Source organism: Euprymna scolopes, chromosome 27 (genome assembly GCF_053919585.1).
Source record: "Euprymna scolopes isolate OS-2025 chromosome 27, ASM5391958v1, whole genome shotgun sequence".
NCBI lineage: Eukaryota > Metazoa > Mollusca > Cephalopoda > Sepiida > Sepiolidae > Euprymna > Euprymna scolopes.
The window spans coordinates 50,304,183-50,330,249 of record NC_136508.1 but is presented as its reverse complement, the minus strand read 5'-3'; the positions used below and the strand labels follow the sequence as shown (position 1 = coordinate 50,330,249).

The 26,067-nt window shown below is 30.8% G+C and overlaps 1 protein-coding gene across 2 annotated transcripts in view; it reads left to right on the top strand.

Annotated features, from left to right (window-relative positions):
- The first annotated feature begins 5,122 nt into the window (after positions 1–5,122).
- The window catches only part of LOC145248848 (serine/threonine-protein kinase SIK3-like), a 373,744-nt gene continuing 352,799 nt past the window's right edge, over positions 5,123–26,067 (top strand). Inside the window, exon 1 of one of the 2 annotated variants that reach the window (XM_080110571.1) lies at positions 5,123–5,356. In XM_080110571.1, coding sequence (XP_079966697.1) covers positions 5,186–5,356 — 171 coding nt within the window. In that variant the 5' untranslated portion in view covers positions 5,123–5,185. The remainder of the gene's footprint in view (positions 5,357–26,067) is intronic. The other variant, XM_080110569.1, reaches the window with a different exon arrangement.

Here is a 26,067-nt window from a genome sequence, read left to right as displayed (position 1 = left end):
AAAAACATGCGAACGCAGAAGTAAATCTGTTTTTGTTTTTTTTCATGACGTCCAATTCCATTTTTCTATATTGCTCTTCTTGCCTGATCACACATGTACTGTTCTGTTGATTCAGACGTTCCGTGTTCTCTCCATTTTCTAAAAAAACAGGACTAGGTTCTCGTCGTTGTACCAAGATACACCTGAAAGACATGGGCTCTACATTTTAAGTTCCAGTCATGCTGCTGTTCTCAATACTTTGATTTGACATGTTCTTTTTTGTTTTTGTTTTTTTACAAAGGAGTCACCCCTTATCAAGATCCAGAGGCCACTCGAGGATAAGGGTTAATGAGCGTACAGTAGTCAATGGGAAAATGATGCAGTAATCATTAATTGTGGGAATTAGGTAAATTGGATTACTCAATGAGATGGCTCATCAAGAACTTGTTCACGTTGGACTTGAAGACAACCATATTGTAGTAAGTTGGAAAACAGGAAAATGGAACAGAGTTCCACAAACATGCAGTTCTAAGAAAGAAGCTTAGTTAATGGAATCTGTGTTCAGGTTTAGGCACAGATAAAGAGTGGGGGAAATTATTGATAGTGGTTTCAGATAAACGAGTGTTTTTCGTGAAAGTCAGGCCAGGGGGACCATAGATTGAAGCTGAGATAAGCACTTGCCATGAAAATAACGATAAAGTAGAGACAGGCTCATAATATCTCTTCTGTGGGAAAGAGGCTGCAGGGAAGAGAAAAGGGCATCCCCTACGAGGCTACAAAGTCTATTTTGAATTTCATTCATAAGAAGTTTAGTGACACACAGACACTTTCACAGATATATATATATATATATATATATCTTCTATCTTCTATATATACTCCTATAAATTTGAGTTTCTTTTGTGTGTATTGATATTCATAGTAAAAACCCTCTTTTCTATTTATTTAAAAAGAAAATACAATTGTCTTTTATATGGGTTGTGGAAATGCATTCACTAGCAAAAGATCTAGCTAATTTGCATATCCTTTTAAATATTCATTTTAATTAATTCCCTATTAGTTTTTTCGGTTTCTTATGGGATAATAATTTTTAGTTAACAATTACATGTAATTATATTCATGCAGATATTCTACATGATTTATACTTGCATAATATTTGCGTAAAAAGTTTACAGCAAACACAAAATTGTTTCCATATATATTTATGTTTACGTATATATTTTTGTTGCATCTATAAAAGTGAAAGTGTCTGTCTCTCTGTCTGTGTGTCTCTACGCAATAACTCTGTCAATTTTTAGTCTACAGACTGGAAATTTCACATACAGGGTACTGAAATTTGGGAAAATCGATGTGATCGGTTTTCGGCCAGAGATTTGGCTGTTAAGGGGTCAAAATTCAACGATTTGACTTTTGAGAACTCTACCAAACTTTTCCGACAATTTTGGGTCGAAACACTTGAAATTTTCGATATAAGTTCCTTGGCCATGGATCTAACTTAATAACTCGATTTGAGCCCAAACAATAATTATTAAGAGGTCATAATAGGGGTCAAAGTTTAAAAAATTGACCGCTTTTTTTTCTTTTTTTTTTTTTGCTCCAAACCCCCAGGCAACGCCGGGCCGAAATGCTAGTATATCTATAAAAGTAAAAGTGTCTGCGTGTGTGTTTTTGTGTCTGTTTGTGTACATTTCCCTACGTAATAACTCTGTCAATTTTAAGTTTACAGACTCGACATTTGATATACAGGATAATGAGATTTGGGAAAATCTTTGTAATCCATTTTCGGCCAGAAATTTGGTTGTTAAGGGGTCGAAGTTCAACGATTTGACCTTTGAGAACTCTACCAAACTCCTCCGTCAATTTTGGGTCTAAACACTTGAAATTTTCGATATAGGTTCCTTGGCCATGGATCTAACTTAATAACTTGATTAGAGCCCAAAACAATAAATTTTAAAGGGTCATAATAGGGGTCAAAGTTAAAAAAATTGATCATATTTTTTTTTGCTCAACATGCACCTTCAAACACCCGGGCAACGCCGGGCTGAAATGCTAGCTTTACATAAAGGGTATTCAGAGATAGAACAAGCTTTTTAATCGGTTTGGGTCGAAAATTTGAGTTACTAATACATAAATGTATGTATGTATGTATGTGTGTTTGCATGCCTGCCTAAAACTTTCAACAGAGGCAACGGATTTTTACAAGATCAGTATTGTTTTGAAGTTCGACCTTTTAGAGGACAAATATCGAAAAATTGGCTAAAAACATTAATATCTTCATCTTCAACTGGGCACTTTTCTACAGGGGTGTTGCTTTTTTCGCCGATATTGCCGAAAGTCATCCTCACCTCTCGATTCTCTTACATAACTTCCGGTTTGGCAGTGGTCGTAACAGCAAAGACGTCACGTTTTTTTCCCCCCATTCTTCTCCTCCTTCGTGGTACAGGTTCAAGCCTGCCTTCCTACTACCACTTTTTTTTTTTTTTTGCTCAACATATACCTCTAAATACCCGGGCATGCTAGTATATATATATATATATATATATATATATATATATATATATATATATATATATATATAAATAAAATGAACTCATTTTTTCCCGTCGGATTTTGACCTTAATAGGATTAAAAATCAAGATATTTCATGCAAATATAATATGCACAAACGGCAGAACAATATCTGAGGTGTGTTATAGGCTTATTATTTCTCAAATTCCTCGATAATCTTAGATTTCTATACTTTTTCTGCTGAGAAGTCACGGCCAAAATCGGTTAAGATCAATGGAAGTGGTAAAATATTTTCTCTCTAATAAATTCCTCCTCCCCCTGCCACCACTTAATACCGTTTGGGGATCGTTCACAAGGAACAGTTGAGAAGAGAACACCGGTTTGGCTTCGTAGTTCTTTCATGTGAAGTTAATAAATCACTAAACTTAGCTGCAGTGCTCTGTGGCGTAGTGGTTAGCGTGCTGGACAATTCACATTATATTTTCACGTTCGCGCCGACCTACCGTAGTCGTTTTTTTTTTTTTTTTCTTTTTCCTAAACAACTGGAATGGACTTTTCTTGGTGGCCGAACTGTTAACGTTGCAGATGGTTTTTTTTTTTTTTTCACACTTTATTTTCCTACTTTTACTCATGACTCCGGGTTTGATCCTTCCTACTTACCTACCATAACATTTTTTAAAACTCCCCCCTCCCCGTCCCGGAAATAAACACTCGGGCAACGCCGGGTACCCCCGCTAGTATATATATATATATATAAGTTAATTTAGTATACAAACAAATGGCTACACATAAGCATACATGTTTCAGCGATTCCCTTACTGGGTTTTCGCTGAAACATGTATGCTTATGTGTAGCCATTTGTTTGTATACTAAATTAACTTATTTTGGCTCTGTCTAAACATTGAGCACTCTTTTGGTAGACACACTTAATAATTACTACCAATACAATATATATATATATATATATATATATATATATATTATTGTTGCTATTTCTTCTGATGAGTTAAGGGCATAATAGATTCACTGATTGATATAATAATTAAGTGATTGATTTTGCACTATGAAACAGATACTGTCAATAATCATATAAGTCAACTGAATTAAAGGAATAAATTATAAGATGGTAAACATCATGAATTTTGGAATATAACTTTTTGTCATTTATTCTCTCTCTCTACCTCTCTCTATATATATATATACTAGCAGTTCAGCCTGGCTTTGCTCGGGCCTTATGTACTGCTCATAACTTTATGTTCATATGTATCTATATATTAAAAAGTTTGACTCATATCCAGGTAACCTACATCTAAAATTTCAAGTGTTTAAAGCTAAAATTGGTAGAGGAGTTTAGTAGAGTGAGCAAAGGTCAACTCTTTCAACTTTTACTTTTTGGCAGCTAAATTTTCGCCTAAAAGCTGATTAAAAAGCTTGCTGCATGACTGAATAACCTTTATGTAAAATTTCAAATTTTTGACTCAAAATTGGTTGAATAGTTTGCTAGAGACCGCAAAGGTGAAATCTTTTGAACTTTGACCCCTTGGCAGCCAAATTTTCGGCCAAAAGCCGATTAAAAAGCTTGCCCTATGTGTGAATACACTTTATGTAAAATTTCAAATGTTTAGATCCAAAATTGGCTGAGTAATTTGGTAGAGATCGCAGAGGTCAATTTTTTTTTAAACTTTGACCCTAATTTTGACTCTTAACATTTATTGTTTTGGGCGCAGATCAAATTAAAAAGTTTGACCCATGTCCAAGTAACCTACATCTAAAATTTCAAGTGTTTAGACCCAAAATTAATGGAGGGGTTTAGTAGAGTTTTAAAGGTTAAATCATTGAACTTTGAACTCTTGACAGACAAATTTCTGGCCGAAACCGATTAAAAAGATTTTCCCAAATTTAATCTCAATATCACTCATGTCAAATCTCGAGTCTGTAGACTGAAAATTGACAGAATAGTTTGGGAGAGAAATGCACACACACACACACACACACAATTTCACTTTCTATATATATATATATATATATATATATATATATATATATATATATATAGAGAGAGAGAGAGAGAGAGAGAGAAATAAAGAAAGAAAGAAAGAACAAACCAAGTTATGTGTTTATCAACGTTTCGTCTTTATTTCGAGACTTCCTCTGGATGACGAGTCTCAAAATAAAGATGAAACGTTGATGAACACATAATTTAGTTTGTTGCTTTTTTTATTTCTCTATTTCGGAATACTATTTCCATTATATATATATATATATATATATATATATATATATATATATATATATATATATATATATATATATATATATATATATATATATATATAGATAGATAGATAGATAGATAGATAGATAGATAGGTTTGTACATGCAATGTATATAAGTCTTTACTAGCCTGAAAATATAAATATACTTGAAATTATCTCAATGCAAAAATCTCATTAGGTTAAAATAAATAAACGCTGATCCAAAACAAAGGATATAAAACAAAAAAAAAAAAGGCATTTTTTGTGGACTTTAAAAATGACCGTATTTTTCTTTTTTCTTCGTTGAATTCAAATCGAACCTGGTTCCCCGTGAAAATGCTTGCTGACGTCAGAGCGCGTTACCATGGGCAACGATGGGGATCAGCAGCAGCGGCGGGTTTCAGCGTGAAAACGAGGCTGGAGATGGCAGAGGTGATTACAAGATGGCGGAAGCCCAAACGTGTAGTTCTGGCGGCGGTCGGCCAACTCAAGGCTCGACGTCCTCGGCCGCCGCAGGACCCGTCAGGGTGGGCCATTACGAAATGGAAAGGACTATTGGTAAAGGAAATTTTGCCGTCGTCAAACTGGCTACGCACATCGTCACGAAAACAAAGGTAGGACAACAGAATTACCTTATCCTCCTTTCTTTTTTGTTTTTGTTGTACGTTTTTTATTTTTTGGTTACAAAGTCAGGGATCGATTTTCAACGTGTAATACTTTGCGAATTGGTCACCGTTTTTTTGACCGATTTACATGGGCTTGTGTGTTTTGATGTCCACCAACTGTTGTATGCGTGTTTATGTCTCATAAGCGGTTTATATTCTGATATTGTGTTCTGTGCGATTTTGTTATTGGTTTTTTATTTATTGATGTGATTTAAAAGTCAAGGTGGTTACTAAGCCATCCTGGTGATTATTTTAAATAATCGCTGAAAGTTTTTTTTTTTTTATATTTTTTTTCCCCGAAGCCAAAACTAGTGTTTGTCAACATAACAAGACAAACCTTTTATTTATCCCCACCCTCCCAGGCATCGTCTCCTTATTTCAAAAGGGGGACTAGGTTAATTGCCTGTCGCCTGGGGCGCCCCAATACGCGAAGGAGGTGCCGATGGGGGTTATACAGATTTACAGGTATTTTTGTTTCCAATCCAGAGTGCCCACTACTCCCCATTAAAACAAACAAACAAAAAAAAAACAAACGAAATTGTGCCTCAGTTTGCCCTCGTGGGGAAGCACCTTACATTAGGGATATCTATCAAACGTTCTGTCTTGTTTTTGTTTATGTATTTGGTACTTGTGTATCTATGTTACCGCGCTGGAATAATGTTATTATTTAGAAAGCCATTCTTAACTATTCTCTACTTTCACCTAGCAATTTTAATAAACAAGAATATCGCAAAAAAATTGAGTCTAACTTGAAAATGCTATTATTTAAAAAGGTATTATACAGTGTATAATAGTGTATAATTTATACACTCACCGTCTATTTATCAAGGAAAAGCTTTGAAATTGTAAACTAGCATTTTTTTTTTTGTACTTCTGCAGTTTAGGATAATGCTTAAGTTAATTCATTTTTTTTTTCGGTATCTTTTGTTAATTACTTTAAGCAAAAGTGCAAAATAATTAAGTGCCCTGCCCCATATAAAGAATGTTTTTCTAAATAACGTTATTTCAGCACGATCCGTAAAATGTGCGACTATATATTACATAAAACAAGGGTTAACTTAACATATAGTGTTGATTTGTGTGTGTGTGTATAAGATTTGTAGCATGCACCATGCATTTAGCCTGACGATTACCTCATTTGTCAGAAGTGTATTTGTATTTCTGCACTTCTAAGCCCTACTCGTATGTTGAGCATGAACACTGAAACGTAAAATATATAGTACTATCTTTATGCACTTTATGGACCATGCAGTTTTGTTTTTTTTTCTTTAGAATTTTCAAATTAAATTCAATTTGGTACTTCACGGGGAACGTAGACCTTGCGTAAACGTTTTTTTTTTTTTTTTTTTTTTTTTTTTTAATGATTGCTCCCTGAAAGCGCATGCACAAAATGTTTTCTTTGGTTTATTTATCCGACGGATCCGTGCTGAAATAATAACGTTATTATTTAAAAAGCCATTCTTAGCATGGGGAGGGTGTTTTGTACCCATTATTCTGTACTTTAACCTTACAATTGAATAAAAAAAAAACATATCATAAAATTAATTAAACGTGGAAATACGATTTAAAAAAAAATAGCGCGGATGATCACTCTCTGCATTATTTAATCACGAAAACTTTTTTGAAGTACTAAATTAAGGCAAAAAGAAAAATGCCAAAAGCATTATTTGAATATGTATGAAAAAATAAATGTAACAAAATAAAAATATTTAGTGGAAAAAAATAAAAATAAAGTGCAATAAAAATAAAAACAAGCACGAAATAAGTCTGAATCAAATTTACTCAAAGAAATTAAAAAAAAAAACACACACACAATAAAATACACGCTCGATTAAAAAAAAGTGTATCAGATACACGAAGAAAGTGAAAGAAAACCTTTTCAGGGAGTCGTCACGAAAAAAACAGTTTACGCAGGGTCCACGTTCCCAGTGAAGTGAAGTACCTTCAATTTTTACGTTATCTTTTCATTAACTTGTTAAGTGAAAGTACAGAATAGTTAACACCCCCCTCTCCATGTTAAAAAAAGGCTTTCTAAATAACATTTCAGCACGATCCGTAAACTGCATAAGTACCGTGTATTTATTTACCTTATTTTCCCCCTCCCCTCAGATGTTTCGTAATTGACCGAGTATTGGCAAGTAATGCGATTTTAAAATGTAATATAATAACGTTATTTAGAAATCCATTCTTAACTTGGGAGGGTGTTTTGTAATTATTCGGTACTTTTAACTAACAATTTAATAAACAAAAGATACAGTAAAACTTGAATTTAACTTGAAAACACTAAAAAAAAAAATGACATGGTACCTTCTCTTCATAAGTACATTAAATTATATCTATGTTTGTCTCCTGTTAGTTATAGAAATTGATTTTTTTTTAACTAACCCTAGCCTAATTTGTCAGTTTAGCTCAAGCAAAGGTCGATTTGATTCGGTTCAAATTCTGTAGAAGCACACTAATGTCAGGATTGTTAAAATATGACATAGAATCTGGCAGATTCAATTTGCAAACATATTCGTACTAAAAATATCTGCTTTCTTCAAGATCAGCATTCCAACAAAGCTGACAAAGGGTCTCTGTGGGTCCTGTTGTGTGTGTGTGTGTGTGTGTGTGTGTGACAAAAGTTTATATTCCAAATTTCAAGATGTTGACCATCATGCAAAATTCAACAATTCATGTTGACGTACTTAAAAGAATAAACGGTAAGATGGTAAACATCTTGAAATTTGGAAAATAGACGTTTGTCATTTATTTGTTAGTTACATCGAGCTTCATAAAGGATTGGTATACATAAAAGGTGAAATATAATTGAATGAACGTCTTTCCCCATATATTTCGGTAGATCCATGTTGAGATAAGTTTATAGGATGATTCCCCAGCGGAATCCATTGCAGGGCATTTGATTAAAGGTTGCAAATTACAGAGCAATGTTGATAAGAGTAGGGAGGGGGTACAAACAAAACAAAAGTTGATCATTTTTAGGTAATTTATGCCAACCGAATTAATAAATGAATACCTAGAATCTAGCATTTTTTTTTTTATTCTTATATGTAGTTTGAACTTGGAAAAGATAACGAAGTACCAAGGTCTTATATATGACATGAAAAGAAATTGGAATTTTAGGAAGATCACTATAATTTCAGTAATTATAGCAGCAACTAGACTCATTAAAAATTAAAAAAAAATTACGTGGCAAATATACTCGGTGAACCAAGTGTAAGAGATCCAAACAATTGAACTTGAAACGGACAGTCAGAATCTCGGTTGGAATATATAAGATAGCGAGTGAATATTAGGCATCCGGTGGGATGCCTCATCCCAGCTTGGACAAATTAAGAAAATTAAAAAAGACAAAAACAAAAAACGAAAACAAAACTAAAAAGTGTGTGTGTGTGATGGGACGATTTTATTTTTATTTTATTTATTTATTTATTTTCGGTTCTTTTATAATTTCTAAACATTTATTCCGGTTATTGTAAAAAACAAACAAATAAAAAAAAACAAAAAACAATGCAATATGTGCAAACGTAAAAATATACTGTTGGGGTAATCTACAGATTATAATTTTATTGGTAGTTTAAAATCAATAAATAGTATTAGTAATAATAATAATAATAAAACTTAAAAGAATCGTTTCTGGCATCGGAAAATAGGCACAAAATTTTCCGATTCCTATAATCCAAAAAGTTCCGCTTCCGATTAATCGTCCAACATATATATTTACCAGGTTTAAGATAATCAAGAGTGATAACTAATGACTTTAACGAAGTTGTTAAGAGTGCTCAATAAAAAAGAGCGAGGTATATTTTTATGTATATAAAAAATTTACTTGGTCGTGGCACTGCCACTGGGCATGCTAATGTTTTGGACAAATGATTTGTTAAAAAAAAAAAAAAACATTAACATGTCCAGTGACGCGAGCATGTAAATTTGTTTATTCGTATTATTTGGATTCATCGAACTACTGTCTCCTCATCTTGAGTCATTTTCACAAATGTGAAAATGACTCTCAAGATGAGAACAGTAGTCTGAGGAATCCAAATAATACGAATAACCACCTCCATCTCAAAAATTTAGAAACGCAATAAATACGTATGGGACAGAAGTACACTACTGACGATCGGATGTACCGTGAAACTGTAGTTAACCCAGTTTTATAGGCATGTCGGTGCGTACTGCGTGTGTGTACACAGTTCAACATTTACTTGCCTCCCCACAAGGACAAAGTTAGGCAAAAGGTCTCTCTCTTTCTTTTCTTTTCTTTTAAATGTAAAGCGTCGCTTTAAAGCTGATCGAGGGACACTCAGGATTATTAGGACAGTATAAATATTACCTCTGTCTACGAGAATTCCTACTCTTGTAGACTATCAGATAGTACAATTTTCATTCTAGCCAGTACCTGTCAATTGTACAAGTCAGATGTACATTCCTATCCCCCCTCCCCTTCACAGAGAAAGATGAGGGAGGGGAAGAACGAGAGAGGAAAAAAGTTTATCTCGTTTCTTGCGCCTTGTCCAAATACATTCTTTTAAAGTATTTATTATTTGGATAGGGGGAGGCAGAGGAGTGGGGGTTTAGAGATACATATTTAAAAAAAATATAGTCATGTTTACATCTTATTTATTTATTGAATTTAAATGAGTATTTCGGGTTTGTATTACTGTACACATAGATTCGAAAAAGTTGTCAAAAAACAAATATATAACAAATAAATGTTATCAAAGGCAAGATAAGTTACTTTTCTACCAAACTGGATACATTTTTCGTGTTTTTATTCAATGTAACATGTTTATTCAGCTCGAAAACCATACAGTGTTTACCGATGTATTGGAACATTCAAGATGGCGTCTGATTCTCTCTTTAACACGGTAAGTTTGGGAAAAGGTGTTATAAATAAAAAACCGGTTAAAATACTGTTAAAAACTCGCTCAATATATGTTACCGTGACATAGGTTGACATATATTCGGCGGGTTTTTAATAGTATTTTGTATAGTTTTTTATTTATAACACCTTTTCCCAAACTTACGGTGTTAAAGAGGGTGTGAGACGCCATCTTGAATTTTCCAATACATCGGTAAACACTGTATGTTTTTCGAGCTGAATAAATATGTTACATTGAATAAAAACACAAAAAATATATCCAGTTAGGTAGAAAAGTAACTTATCTTGCCTTTGATAACATTTATTTGTTATATATTTGTTTTTTGACAACTTTTTCGAATCTGTGTACAGTAATACAAACCCAGTATTTCTTTAAAATGGTTTCAGCTTGATTCCGGTGAAATAATTAAATGTGTATTTCTCTAAGTTGCGTATGGACGAGAAACGTACACATACGCGCACACGAAAGCTCTTGTGTATTAATTTTATTAATACACAGAATGTACCCCATTTAGGCATGTATTGTTTTATTTCCAAACCAGATGTATTTAATTCGTGCATAATATTTTATTTATATTTTTTATGACGTACGTCTTATATATGTTTCGTTGAATAGCGGAAACCAACTAAACAACTCCTCAGAGACAAATGTGTTAAAAGTTAGATTTTTTTTATAATAAAAAAAAATGATTGTGTAAAGTAAAAAAAAAAAAATGTTTATAAAAATTGATATATAGTAAACATTTCATCAGATGAACCCCCCTCATCCCACCCCAATGTCTGTAAATTCATTCTTTTCATCATTGCTGGATTCTATTTATTCTTAAAATGATTTATTATGTAAGAGATACTTCTTGCTTGATTAAATAATGTAAGAAACTATATGACTATTTAGAAAAAAAAAAAAAATCTAATTTAATTTTTGAAATATTTCTTGCCAATCTGCGTGTGTGTGTGTGTGTGTGTTACGAAATATTAGAACAAGAAGAAGAAAAAAAAACATCGATATCGTCGGTTTCAAATCCAAAACAAAGCCTTTGTTTATATGTCTCCGGAAAAAATTCCGGAGATACGAATATAAACAGAGACTGAAGAGAGTCCCACATTGCGACTAGAGATTAGTCCTCTTTGCTTTGGATTTGAAACCGACGGTATCAATGTTTTTTTTTTTCTGATCTCCTGTAACACAAATATAAATAAACATTACCCTCTTATTTTCATATTTTCTTTATAATTGAGCATTTTGCTAGGTGTGTCGTGTGTGCGTGTGTGCTTTCTCGTTCGTTCCCTGCTCCGTATTTAGAAATTGAAGTGCAAATATTTCAGGTCTCAGAAAGCTATGTAAAGTGCGTGTGTTTACCTACACGCTTCCCATATGACAACGATTATGCTTCTTTTTTTTCCATGGAGATTCCAACTACTAGCTTCTTGGTGAAGATGGTAAAAAACAAAACGAAACGAAAGACATTGTGTTTCGGAATTTTTTTTTGGATGCGAATTCAGATTTTTCATTATTCTCATCTTGATTTATATGTTCGCAACGATTTGACCGATGAAACCCCCGATCTTCTCCAGGTGCATCTAGAACTTGTACCACATGGACCAATGGCGTAGCAGCGTTGGTTAACAATCAGGGTAATTATGCAGAATACGGAGCGTGCTGAAATACCAAAAAAAAAAAGTTCTTAATTTTAAATTTCAAAATGTGGTTCAAATCAAGTTCAGTCCGTCTTTGTTTACATTCTTCATCAGCTGATGTTTGTGCTTCACGATGAATTCCCTAAAAAAAGTCACACTACCGGTTTTAAAATATTATGTTATTCTGAAAAACAGCCAAAATTGTTTGCTTATTTTAAACATGGTAAAGAAGTGATTTTTGGTTCCCGACAAAAGGAGAGTGGACTTGTAAATATTCACCGTATTTTTCTCAATAACTTCACCTTGGAATTTTTTGAAATTTTGCACAAACATTAAATATATGAGTAAAAAAAAGTAACAGAACGGATTTTCCGGGAAAACTCTGGTTGTCCCCCCGAAGGGTGTCTTTCAGATTAAAGTGGCTAAAATTGACACTTTTGTGCTTATTAAAAAAAAAAATGATGCATTGGATTTTTATAAAACTTTCTGAAAAGTTGTAACTGATTTCTATATAATTTTGTTTGTCTATACTCCGCGATAATTCTTGGGTGTGCCCCAGGGGCTCTTTAAGGGCTGATAAAAACACTCCATTTTTGGGACTATTTCACCATATTTGTCCAAAATTTTCTGTGTATGTTTATTTAGCAGTTTTGTATGGTGCTGAACTCCAATTTAAATTTGTTGTGGCCTTGGGGACGTTTGGGGCTAAATGGTGGGTTATGGACTTAGTCATTTCTTTTTATGTGTGGTGCAGAACTCAAATTTACATATGTTAAGGCCTAAAACTGCGCGGTTTGTACATTTTTACCAGGATTTGACATTCCCTGGGGACTTAAGGGCTAAATGGCGATGGGGGGGGGAGCAAATGTTGAACTTTTTTTATGCCTCATTAACTGTGCATGCTTCACTTGTTTTCCAGGAAGTTAATCGTGAAGCACAAATATCGGTTTTAACCAAAAATGTTCTCATTATTATTTAATCTCTAAAAGCAAAGAACTGTTTTCAGTGTTACTGAGATTAAAAGTTTAATATTGTATTCCCTGACTCTTTATCAATACCTGAACCTAAACGTGGATTCCATGAACGAAGCTTCTTTCCTGGAACTGACCGCCTGTGAAACTGTTCCGGTGGTCTGCTTTTCAGCTAACTACAATATAAATCATCTTCAAGTCTGACGTAAACAAGTTCTTGTTGAACCATTCTTGTAAAAAATCTAGGGAAATTTTTACAATAGGTCCACCTCCACAATTTTCGTTAACATGACTTTTCTAGGTTATCGACTATACTGAATACGAAAATCACATTTAAATTTTGCAAAGATCAGCAGTTATAAAGACCTGTATTATGCACTGTAATTCTTTGACGGACCTGTTTTTAAGTGCAAGTCTACTTTTCTGCGAAGTAGACTTATTTATTGCGCATAAAAACATGGCTGCCAAAGAATTACAATGCATAATACAGGTCTTTATAACTACTTGTCTCTGCAAAATTTAAATGTGATTTTCGTATTCAGCATACTCGAATCTCTAAAAGTCGTCATTTTAAAGAAAATTGTGGTGGTGGAATTAATATGAAAAAATAATATTTATGGAAAATTGGGTAAAATTGCATTTTTTTAGGCGTTATGAAGTAGACAGTAAGAGTCTACACACAGGGGACATAACTCGGAACGCATATTTAGGTTACTTGTTCATAGCTGCAATATTTGTTTATAGTGATAGACCTTATTTTACTAAAAAAAAAAAAACACAAGAGTAGTCGTTGTTGATGAATTTTCTTAATTTTTGAATATATTACTATTTTCGACATGACAAGTATGCAATATAGTTTTTGTTTGAAACAGTATAGTCTACAAATTGATTTTTTAAATATCTTAACAAGCACCGGATATTTTAATAGTTCAGAGAGAAAAATGTAAATTACTTTACAACTCTTCGAAATTTGAAAGGAATTTGGAAGCATTTAAAATATAACTTTACAAATTCAAGTTATAAGGAAATTTAGGCGGACCTGTACGAGAGTGACCCCCTAAAAATACGTATTTTACACCTTTTTAACTTTTTTCGACGCTTATCATATATTACAGACTTCAGTATCAAAATAGTAGAAAAGATTTTGAAAAAATAAAAATTTAATGACTTTTAAGAAGTGGGTTCACTTTCTCGTTATAACGTTCTACTTCATTGCAACCTGACTTACTGTCTATATCTTTACCGACATGTCACGTGATTAGAATTTTATAACGAAAAGGTGAACCCCTTTCTTAAAAGTCATTATTGTATTTTATTTTATTTTTATTTTTTTTTCAAAATTTTTTTTGCTAATGTGATACTTAAGTCTATAATTTGTAAAAAAATACGCATTTTTAGGGGGTGGGCCTAAATTTAACAAACTGAAAAAATTTTAAAATAAAATAATAATAATCTCCATATATAATATTTTGATCGCAGAAATTCCCCATCTAGACCAAAATACCATAATTTATTATGTCTGGACTATTAGTCACTATCTTATGTAATTTTAGAACGCCATTATAAACACATTCATTATAATAAAATCCTACATTTCATCGTAGGAGCAACATCATCACAATCACACCTTCAGACAAAGTAGTTCCTATTTTTCCCTCTAAATTAAGTCCTCCTACTGCCCCCAGACACCACCGGGAAGAAATATGCACACTAACTATTTTCCAGAACCGTTCATAACTGAATCATAAACTCATAGGCATACCATTATATTTCCATTTCCTAATTCAAAAATACTAATTTCTCCCTTATAAAATTCCGGCACTTCTCATTGGCTGGACTCTGAATATTCTCATATTATGGAATTCTATTCTTCTCTATATAAACAAACAGTTATCAAAATTTAAAAAACTGGTGCCACTAAGAAACTTTATTTGGCCTGACGATGTGTGCCTGATACAAAAAATGCATCTGTTTTTATTTCTATTATGACATAGAAAAAATATTAAATGTATATAAACATTTCATAAAACAACTTTACGGAGAAAAATAGATACACATATTTAGATCTTCAGTAAATTTACATGTTTGTTCTTGCATTCAATCCGGCTTGCATACGTAAATAAAAAAAATAACTTCTATTTTTACATGCTTTGCAATCAAATTTATTAAACGTTATACAAACTGCAACTTCTCTGGATAAAATTAAATATATATAGATATTCGGTAAACTTACAATAATATTTACATTTTTTTTAAATTATTTTTTTTTATATATGTCTGGGTCATTACTTCATTTATATTTACATGTGTTCCTGTGTGCGTATGTTCCAGTCAGCATGCGTTACCAAATAAACAACTTCTGCTTTAAAATACTTTGCAAACACGTTTATTAGATGTTAATAAACATTACAAACTGCAAGTTCTTTATAGATAATTAAATATCTATCTCATCAGTATTTTACATGTAAATAAACATTTGAAAAAAAAACAGCTTCTACAGAGAAATTATCAAAAAACAAAACTTTTTTTTTTTAATTTTTTTTTTTTACATGCTTTGCTATCAGAAATATTTAAATCATATTCAAGAAAAGTAAATATATATAAATATATGGGGAACTTACAATTGGTCAAGATCAAAGTGTAGTATCTGTTCTTCAGATGCTGCACTTCTATTTCTTGTTCTCTTTCGGTGGAGGAGAAATCCTTCACGACTGAGACAATTTTTATTTTTGTACCTTTTCTCCACGTTAAAAAACGACCCTGGTGTCTAACTCTGTCCCGTGGAGAGGCATAGTAAATAGGTACAATATATTTATATTTTCTTCATTTTTTTTTTTTATATACACTTCCGGTCCGTTACTTTGTTTATATTTACATGTGTTTGTGTTCCACTCAGCATGCGTTACTAAAGAAAAACACGACTTTTGCTTTTAAATACTTTGCAAAAACATTTATTAGATGTTATTAAACATTACAAACTGCAAGTTCTATGTACATAATTAAATATCTAACTAATCAGTAAATTTTCAGTATTTTTTTATTTTTATTTTATTTCTGTCTTGCTATTCTTCCCCCATTACTTTCCGGTCAAATTATGTGAGATGTTCATTGTATGGGTCGGCCGATACAAAATGGTGCTTCTTCGTTATTGTAGCGATATCATACAGCCGAAAAGTTGATTATATTTCAAAAACACAATTATACCTACTTACATTTTTGGTCTATTTAAGTCTTGGCCCGATAAAAGACTGCTTCTTATTGTAAAAAGTTGATTTTTGTTTAGAAACACAACCATAACGAGTTAGATTTTTTTTTTTTTTTTTGTCAATTTATGTATTCCATAATTCAAAAAAAACAAACGCTTTCGGCGGCCATTTCTGTTTTGTTATATGACATTTGCTGTAAATATATGAAAAATAGCTTACATTTCTATTTCCGGCGAAAACTATTCCCTTTAATTATTAACTTATACATGATCGTTTTGCGTGCATCTTGGACATTTTCAATACTGTGATATAGCTAAAGCAATATGCACGGGTGTTGAGAACATGAACATAAGAATCATACATTTTGCCTGTTATGTTTTCCGTTTTCAACCACAGCAACGCGCGGCCGGGTACAGATAGTAATAAAAATAATAATCATGCTGAACGATAATTTGGTACTTCTAAGGAAGTTGAACTGAACCAAACCGATGTTTGCTGATATATAATCTATGATATTAATTCGGTTAGGGGTTAAAACAATAAGAAAGTTTGGTTCAAATTCTGTAGAAATAGTATCGATAATTTAATAACGTTCGTGACGAGTCAAGAGTTGGGATTAAAAAATTCATGTTTATAGACGTTATTGATCAAATGCAATTTTAATTAAGGTCAACATTTTGGATCAAATAGATTGTATTTTGTGTCTAATTTGAAATTCTACATTTTAATTCATATACTAGCATGGATACCCGGTGTCGCCCGGGTAGACATGAAATTCGATTTGGACAGAGCTGCTATACTAAGGATATTGAGCAACCTCCAGAAAAGATCGGAAGAAGTAGGTGACAACCTGGACCCCACCCCACAAAAAAAAAAAATGAATTAAAACAACTTCTTTCAATCAAAATAGCAACGAGTGCCCGTGCGGCTGCAAAAATAAAAATATTAGGATTGAACCTGAAACACTAAATAGAGGAAAAGAAAAGAAAAACGTAAGTGGCAAACGCTTTTGCCCACTGGACCACGACAACTTATAATGTTTATAAACATAAACGCGTATGTGACTTGTAAAAATGGCATCGCGAAAAGTGACCCCCCCTTTTTGCAAGAAATAGTCCAGTTGACCACCATAGAATTAATCTTTTTTTTCTAATTTTCAGATATTATGCGCTCGAGTGATCACTCTTTCAGATGGTACCGGTTTCAACCCGGTCCAGTATGGCTAGCGGAAGTTTTTAGCTGACATACAAACACACACACAAACTGACGTTTGAGATTTATATAATAGACTTGCGGGGGTGGTCGGTGTTGGCTGGGTGTTTGGAAAAAAAAAAAGTTTTAGTAGGCAGGCAGGCTAGAACTCTTGACGTGAAGGCGGAAAAGAAAGTGAAAGAAAAGCTGACATTTTACCGCTAAGCTACAAGGTGAGAGGAAGTGAAAAGTGTTGAAATTTAACAATTTAAAAAGTTGATTTGCAGAAATGTGTTCACCCAGGCTCAAAAATGAACATTGGCTGAAAACCAGTTTCTGCCGTATTTTGCTTCCCCACGATGTTGAGGAAAACCAGCTCCCCCTTTTTGGGGGAGCTCTCCAAATGAATAGCAATTGTTTGATATGAAGGGTTTTCTCCACATTAATCAAAGCTAATTGCCTTTAAGACGTCTCGACCACGAAGGCCAAGTGAGTCGATTTGCTTCAATTAGTTTTGCTTTATTCATACGAAAAAGACCAAACACACGAAAGGACGCAATAGGAGGAATTTTATAAAAGTCAATTAAAATAAATGTAGAGACGACGGCCGTTCGCAAATCATAGATATTATGATCTAGGGAGTATATAAAAAGTTGTAAAAATAGTAACCCTCAGAGCCCCCCCCCCCCCTAAAAAAAGCCTTTCTGGGACATACAAAAACGCGCGCCACTTTTGTTTTTTTTATATATATATATATAGAAGATTTATTTTTTATTTATTAATTTATTTTTTATTAATTTATTTTTTATTAATTTATTTTTTATTAATTTATTTTTTATTAATTTATTTTTTATTAATTTATTTTTTATTAATTTATTTATTTATTTTTTATTTATTTATTTTTTATTTATTTATTTTTTATTTATTTATTTTTTATTTATTTTTTATTTATTTATTTTTTATTCATTTATTTTTTATTCATTTATTTTTTATTTATTTATTTTTTATTTATTTTTTATTTATTTATTTTTTATTTATTTATTTTTTATTTATTTATTTTTTATTTATTTTTTATTTATTTATTTTTTATTTATTTATTTTTTATTTATTTATTTTTTATTCATTTATTTTTTATTCATTTATTTTTTGATTCATTTATTTTTTGATTCATTTATTTTTTGATTCATTTATTTTTTGATTCATTTATTTTTAAATTTTTTAAAATTTATTTTTTAAATTTTATTTTTTAAATTTTATTTTTTAAATTTTATTTTAAATTTTATTTTAAATTTTATTTTAAATTTTATTTTAAATTTTATTTTAAATTTTATTTTTTAAATTTTATTTTAAATTTTATTTTTTAAATTTTATTTTAAATTTTATTTTTTAAATTTTATTTTTTAAATTTTATTTTTTTTTTATTTATTTTATTATTTATTTATTTTATGTCTATAAACTTGGAGTTTCACAGAAAACGAACAGTGAACTGTTAGCGAAAAATATTACTGCTTCACTCTGGAGCCTTAATGTTATTAAAAATATCAGAATTAATTTTTCTCTCTCTCCCTCATCCCTTCTCTCCTCCTCTTCATTCATCTGTACCTCTCTTACATGTATAACTGGTATCTGTCTTACTGAGGAACGGTCTCTACTAACCTCCTCTGCCAATTTTTGGAATACAGAATTAGAACTTGATATATATCCCTAAAATCTTGAGACAACTATCTTGTTAGGAAGACAATTCGTCTTTAACTCTCAGGGGAAGTAAATAATACCAAATATAATTATTGCTAGAAAATAACAAAACTCTACACACACACACACACACACACGTATTTATATTAGTGGCCTGACAAGGTCACAGGGGAGACAACTGAAGTTGGCTTGCAAGACACTATACATACAAATATAAGCAAATTTGAGCATATTTTATTGGCTTGAAAATGTAGGTTCTTTTTTACCAATTGTCATAAAATTTTAATCATAGCATATTATAATCTTCAAAAAGCCTGCAAATTTTCGTGTAGTTTTGTCCCATAGAACCAAATATATGAGCACTTCAATAATCATATATGCCCAAATTTGCTTACATTTGTGTATATATAGTGTCATGGCAAGCCGGCTTTAGTTTTGCTTTTTTGTGATGAATTTTTCTTAGTTTTTTTTTTGTTTTTATTTTTGTTTCCCCTGTGGGCTTGTCAGGCCACTAATATAGATATACCACCATTTTTGGCAATTTTATAAGACCCAGATCTCAGCGACTATTGATCAGAATTTAACAAATGATCAATAGTTGCTGAGATTGGAAAAGTAATCACCTGAATTGTGCAGTGGACTATATGACCTTTGCCCTTCAGGTCGCACGTTAAGGGGATCATCCAAAGCCTATTTTTGGCACTTTTTTGCAGCCATAAAATGTTTCAATCATAGTCATTTGTTTTCCTAGTCTTGCATATGAATTACAAAATATCTGATATTTCCCTAAAACCTCTGGCTTTGATGGAGAGGAGACTAAATCTTACTGCTATTGTTTCAAATGATCTGAAATAACAGCAAGGGGAGACTTGATTCCAAATATTTCTCATATATATCTCCTCTCTTTTGGAAATAGGATACGATTATGAATATCTCCAGTATCAAATAATCCTTATGCACTGTGAAATTTACTTTATGTATAAAAATCAAAGAGGAGAGATATAACATGAGAAATATTTGGAATCAAGTCTCCCCTTTGCCTTTATTTCAGATTATTTAAACCATAGCAAGTTTTGGTCTCCCCTGCATCAAGGCCAGAGGTTTTGTGGAAATATATAACTAGCAGGCCGCCCGTCCTTGCTCGGTCGTAAAATGCGCTTAAATACAATATTTTGATTAATCCAGATTTCGTATATATTATATTGGACCCAATATATAGTAATGATTTAGACTTAAAAAAAAAAAAAAAAAAAAAAAAAAGACTTGTGCGCCATCACTGAGAATGGAAACCAAAAAAAAAAAAAGCCTACGATTTACTTTTTCCTTTGACGTTAATAGCTATTACGTTACGCATGCATGTTCGTAAGGCCATCGTTCGACCTTCGTCTGACAAATTCCACTTTTTTTTTTTTTTTTTTTTTTTTTTTTTTAATAATTTTCACACTTGTGCACCGATTTTACCGGCTTAAACCCAAATATAAAGTTTTGCATGAGTTTGAGTACCGGATATATGAAGTTTCATATCTGTAGACCTAAAACTGACAGGAATTGGATAGGCAATTTTTTTTTTTTTTTATCAAAAATATATACGCATACATACATATATATATAGAAAGAGTTTTGTGTTTACTATAAACTTTTTATGCAAATATTACGCAAGTATAAATCATGTAGAATATCTGCATTAATATAATTACACATAATAGTTAACTAAAGATGATTATCCCATAAGAAAACCGAAAAAAAAACTAATAAGGAATTAATTAAAATGAATGCTTAAAAGAATATGCAAATTAGCTAGATCTTTTGCAAATAAATGCAATTCAACGACTTATATATATATATATATAAAAATATATATATAAGTTATATTTTCTTTTTAAATAAATAGAAAAATGGTTTTTAATATGAATATCAATATACAAAAAAATCTAAATTTATTGGAGTATAGATTTATATATATTAGCAATAGTATAAATATATTAGCAAAGTTACCCGCGCTTTGCGCAGGACTTTGCTATATGATCGGGTACCCGCAAAGCCGAAGGTACAGCAAGGCCATGATCTTGACTTTTGATTTTTACTTTGGAAAATGGTGTGTACCATATGTAGGTGAGGGACCATCATCCTGCCAGGTTTGTTCATGATTGGTCCAGTGATGGGAGCTGTATGAGAGTTGTATACACACACACACACACGAACGCTCATCCTTTTATATATATATATATATATATATATATATATATATATATATATATATATATATATATATACTCCTATAAATTCGTTTTTCTTTTGTGTGTATTGATATTCATATTAAAAACCCTCTTTTCTATTTATTTAAAAAGAAAATACAATTTTCTTATATGGGTTGTGGAATTGCATTCACTGGCAAAAGATCTAGCTAATTTGCATATTCTTTTAAACATTCATTTTAATTAATTCTCTATTAATTTTTTCGATTTTCTTATGGGATGATCATCTTTTGTTTAGTTATGTGTCATTATATTCATGCAGATATTCTACATGATTTATACTTGCATAATATTTGCGTAAAAAGTTTACAGTAAACACAAAAATGTTTCCATATATATTTATGTATACATAGATAGATTAAACAAAAATATATATCTACATATCTATAAAAGTGAACGTATCTGTGTGTGTCTACATTTCCCTACGCAATAACTCTGTCAACTTTAAGTCTACAGACTCTAAATTTTATATACAGTGTACTGAGATTTAGGAAAATCTTTGATCGGTTTTCGACCAGAAATTTGGCTGTTAAGGGGTCAAAGTTTAACGATTTTACCTTTGAGAACTCTACCAAACTCCTTCGCCAATTTTGGGTCTAAACACTTGAAATTTTAGATATAGGTTTCATGGACATAGATCTAACTTGATTTGAGCCCAAAACAATAAATGTTAAGGGGTCATAATAGGGGTCAAAGTTTAAAAAATTTACCGCTTTTTTTTTTTTTTCTTTTGCTCAACATACACCTTCAAACACCCGGGCAACGCCGGGCTGAAATGCTCTAATATATATATATATATATATATAGGCAAACTTAATAAGATTAAGAAGAATTAATGTCATTTATTTTTCTCATCTTTATTTTCCTCTCATGTGGATTCATCAATATTTGTTGTGGAAATAAGCCATAAAAGCTGGATTAAACTCAATTGCAATTCACAGTTAAAATAGATATGAAATCATTTTTAAACCTGAATTTGAAATAAAGTATTTTTTTTTTTTTTCAGTTGAATATGTTTTGTTTTACTTGTATTTTATTGTTATTTTATTTTTGGTAAGGCTAAAAAAAAAAAAAAAAAAAAAAAAAAAAGTGCTTTTCTTTCTAGACTGATGCAATTTTTTGTTCCAATCCAAATTCCCTTTTTGGGGAAACTGGATTTCCTCCACACTTGATATTGTGTCTGCCCTTGTGGGGAGGCAAGTAAATACGAACAACAATTAGTTGTTTCACTTCATTCTTAACCTCAAAAGTCTCGCATTTTAAGGAAATAAGTGGAAACTATTAATAAAACGATCAGATGAGATCATGTGTGTCAGTGTTTCTCGCCTGTACGTGACTTTAGTAACTCCATGCTGATGTGGGGTGGGGGTACTTATTTACTGTTAATCGACTATTTGTTGAAATAAAAACTAAGGAAAAACTAAAACGAATTAAAATATATATATATATATATATATATATATATATATATAATTAAAAAAAAAATTGTAAACATGATTATATTTTTGGATTATTTTACTCTGAGCCAGGGATCAGTAATGATTTTGTTTGACTCGCCATTTTTCTCAGAGTACAATACAATATAAACAAACCAAACCACTATAATAGTTGCATTGTGTAAAAATTCAAATTCTTAAATTTCATTTTACCTGAGAACATGTTTTACTTTCTGTGTAGAAATGAATTTGTTAATTTTTATTTATTTTTTTTAAATTTTTTTATTCGAACTTGTTTTGTTGCTGCAGTAAAATAAAGATTTTTCTTTTTTTTTTTTTAATGTTTGTAACTTTTCTTTTTTCATGTTCCTGTAATAAAATGAGTGACATCGTTCAAATATAATGTTATGTTTACTATTTGATTAAGTGACGAATACAGGGAGGGTGAAACTGACTTGTATGTGTGCAAAAAGAAGAATGATTATTACTGAAGCTCGGAAAAGGATTTTTTCTTTTTTTTTTAAATTATTTTAGTTTACGTTATTACATTTTTTTATTTCAATAAATATTAATGATAAATGACAACAACAAAAACAGAATTTTAATGTGTAATTATCGAACTTACGTTTTGGTGAGGAAAACATGCACTAGGTGTATCAGAAAGTGACCCATTAAAAATAATGATCAGAACTTTAATAATTCAACTTACTATTTTTCGACGTTTATAACTACTTGAAAAATGTAATTCAAACCCTAATTTTTTTTTCAATTAAAGGAGCAAAGACCAAATTTTAAAAAAATAACAGGTTTAATAGCAAATTATGCAATATTTTTTTTTTTTTTAAGCGGGTTTTCTTTAAAAAAAATATAAAGAAAATCAACATATTTTGATTTGCTTATAAATATATGTATATGTATATATATATATAAATGCCAAAAAATCACTTACTTAAAAAAATATACTATTAAATGGCTAGTTCCATTCTTCATTGTTAAGAATTTATCCATATTTATATTTTAAATTCCATGTATTTTTTAAATAAAAGGATTTTTAAAGCGAGGGTCGTAGAAAATCGCATTTTCGCAACGTGTTTTGCGTGAAGCTTTAAAGAGCTGCTGCTGCTAAAATGAAATTTATGAAATATGGATTCATCCAAGAGACATAAATAATGTCTCTTTTTTTATTGCGTGTGTTAACCAAAATTAGTATTTTTCATCCCCCGTAGTTAAAAAGGAAACGCACATTCACTTATAAGTTTTTCCCCTAGAACAAAAAATCCGTTTCTTCGATTTTAATTAAAAATTTTTTTTTATTCTTTTAATGAAATACACGAGTTTTTGATTGATATATTTTAATACTTCTTTATCAACTAATTTTTTTTTTTTTTTTAAATATCTAAAAAGAGAAAACATTCAGTGAAATAGAAAAATTTGCCGTCAGCGTCTGGTATTTACTTGACGATGTAAGCATAACATGAGCTTTCATTAAAAAAAAGAAAAAAAAGTTTTTACACTTTAGACTTTACAGGTAAATTTAAAAAAAAAACTATTTTTTTTTTTGTTTTCAATTAGAATATTTTCTTTATTGATCTTTTATCTTCAATTTGTGATATAAAACTTTGGCACATAAATTATTAAAATTTTAATAGACATCCCAAAATGGGGGAGGGGTGAATTTGAAAAAAAAAAAAACCGTTTCTCTAAAATATTATATTTGGTTTATTGGAAAGAGAATAAAATTTCACATTGACCCTGAAAATATCGTATATTTGAACCAATAGAAAAATTTTGATAGATTTTTAAAGTTTAAAAATTGAAAAATATTTAACTCATAAAATTCTATTAGTTTTATTGCGTAAAAAAATGGCTGCATGAAGGCACGCCGGCATTTTGTAAACACTGTTTTTTAAAAAATAAAAAAATATTTCTATTTTTTAAACAACTTTAATAGCTTTTTTTTTTTTTTTTTTTTTTTTTTTTTTTTTTTTTGAAGTATATTCCATACAGAAAATAAACAACCCACTTTAAAAAGAGAAATTACGAGTTTTTTTTTTTTATATATATTTTATTCAGTTTTCTGTTAGAGGTGATAAAAATTCCTCCAAATTTCTGATACACCTATGGAATTGCATTTAGTTTATAAGACATGAAAATTGACGTGTTTTTTATTTCGTTTTTTTTTTTTTTTTTTTTTTTTTTTTTTGCATGACGTGGTCTGTAGGTTCAAACCCCGCACGTAAATTCCTTAATGTTTTTTTTTTTTTTTTTTTTTCGTTAACTGGAATAAAATAAAAAATATTTCTATTTTTGAAACAACTTTAATAGTTTATTTTGGAAGTATATTCCATACAGAAAATAAACAACCCACTTTAAAAAGAGAAATTACGAGTTTTTTATATTTTATTCACAGTTTTCTGTTAGGGGTGTCAAATTCCTCCAAATTTCTGATACACCTAAACATGCACACAACACGTTATCTCATAGTTTTATTAATATAATTAAATATGACTAAAAATAAGTGGATAATCTTAAGAAAAATTATGTATATAAAACTAGGTTACCTGTCTGTGTCGTGGCATCGCAGTTAAACGGTTGATCTAAAAACTAGACTGACCGCAGATTTGGAACTGACACTTTTCATCCGATGCCCTTAGCGATGTCAAAAGTTCTTAGACTTTTAAAACTTATTAAAGATTAAAGGTATATAAAAATAACAGAAAAAAATATTCCGACATTTTAGTGCTCCCTTTTAACCGGCCGAACAATATAATTACGTTTCATGTCGATGCATTTGACGCTATTTTGCTTCGAAAATAAGGCATTTAGGTGCATGTTCAGAATTCAACCTAATGATAAAAAAAATACATAAAAAGGATATCATATTCCAAAAATCACGTAAATTGAACAAGTATTTATTACTTTATTTATTTTAATGATTTTTGCGATTTACTATTAATTGTGGTCATTACGAGGCTGCTTTTGATCTCTATTTCTGGAGAGGTTGTTAAGGGGTGGGGGTAACCAGTGAAGAGTTTTATAGATTGCGGACCTCTTTCGCTGCCTTATAAAATTTGATTTTCTTAGTTAAAAGGATAACTATTTGATCAATTTATATGAATTTTGGAATATGATACCATGAAGATTTTTCTCTCCTTTTTTTTTCTTAATTAGATTAGATGCTGGACAAAAACCGGCGTTTATCGTTTTTATTTATTTATTTTAATTAAAAGGGATATTAAAAAATATACTTAACCAATTCACCAATTTATTTTCACCTTTTAATGTTTTTATGTTATAGTTATGTTTCTTTGTGTTTTTGTATTTATTTTAGACAATCGAATTATTTTCGATCCATGGGCATACGAAAAAATCTCTACGCCGAACTT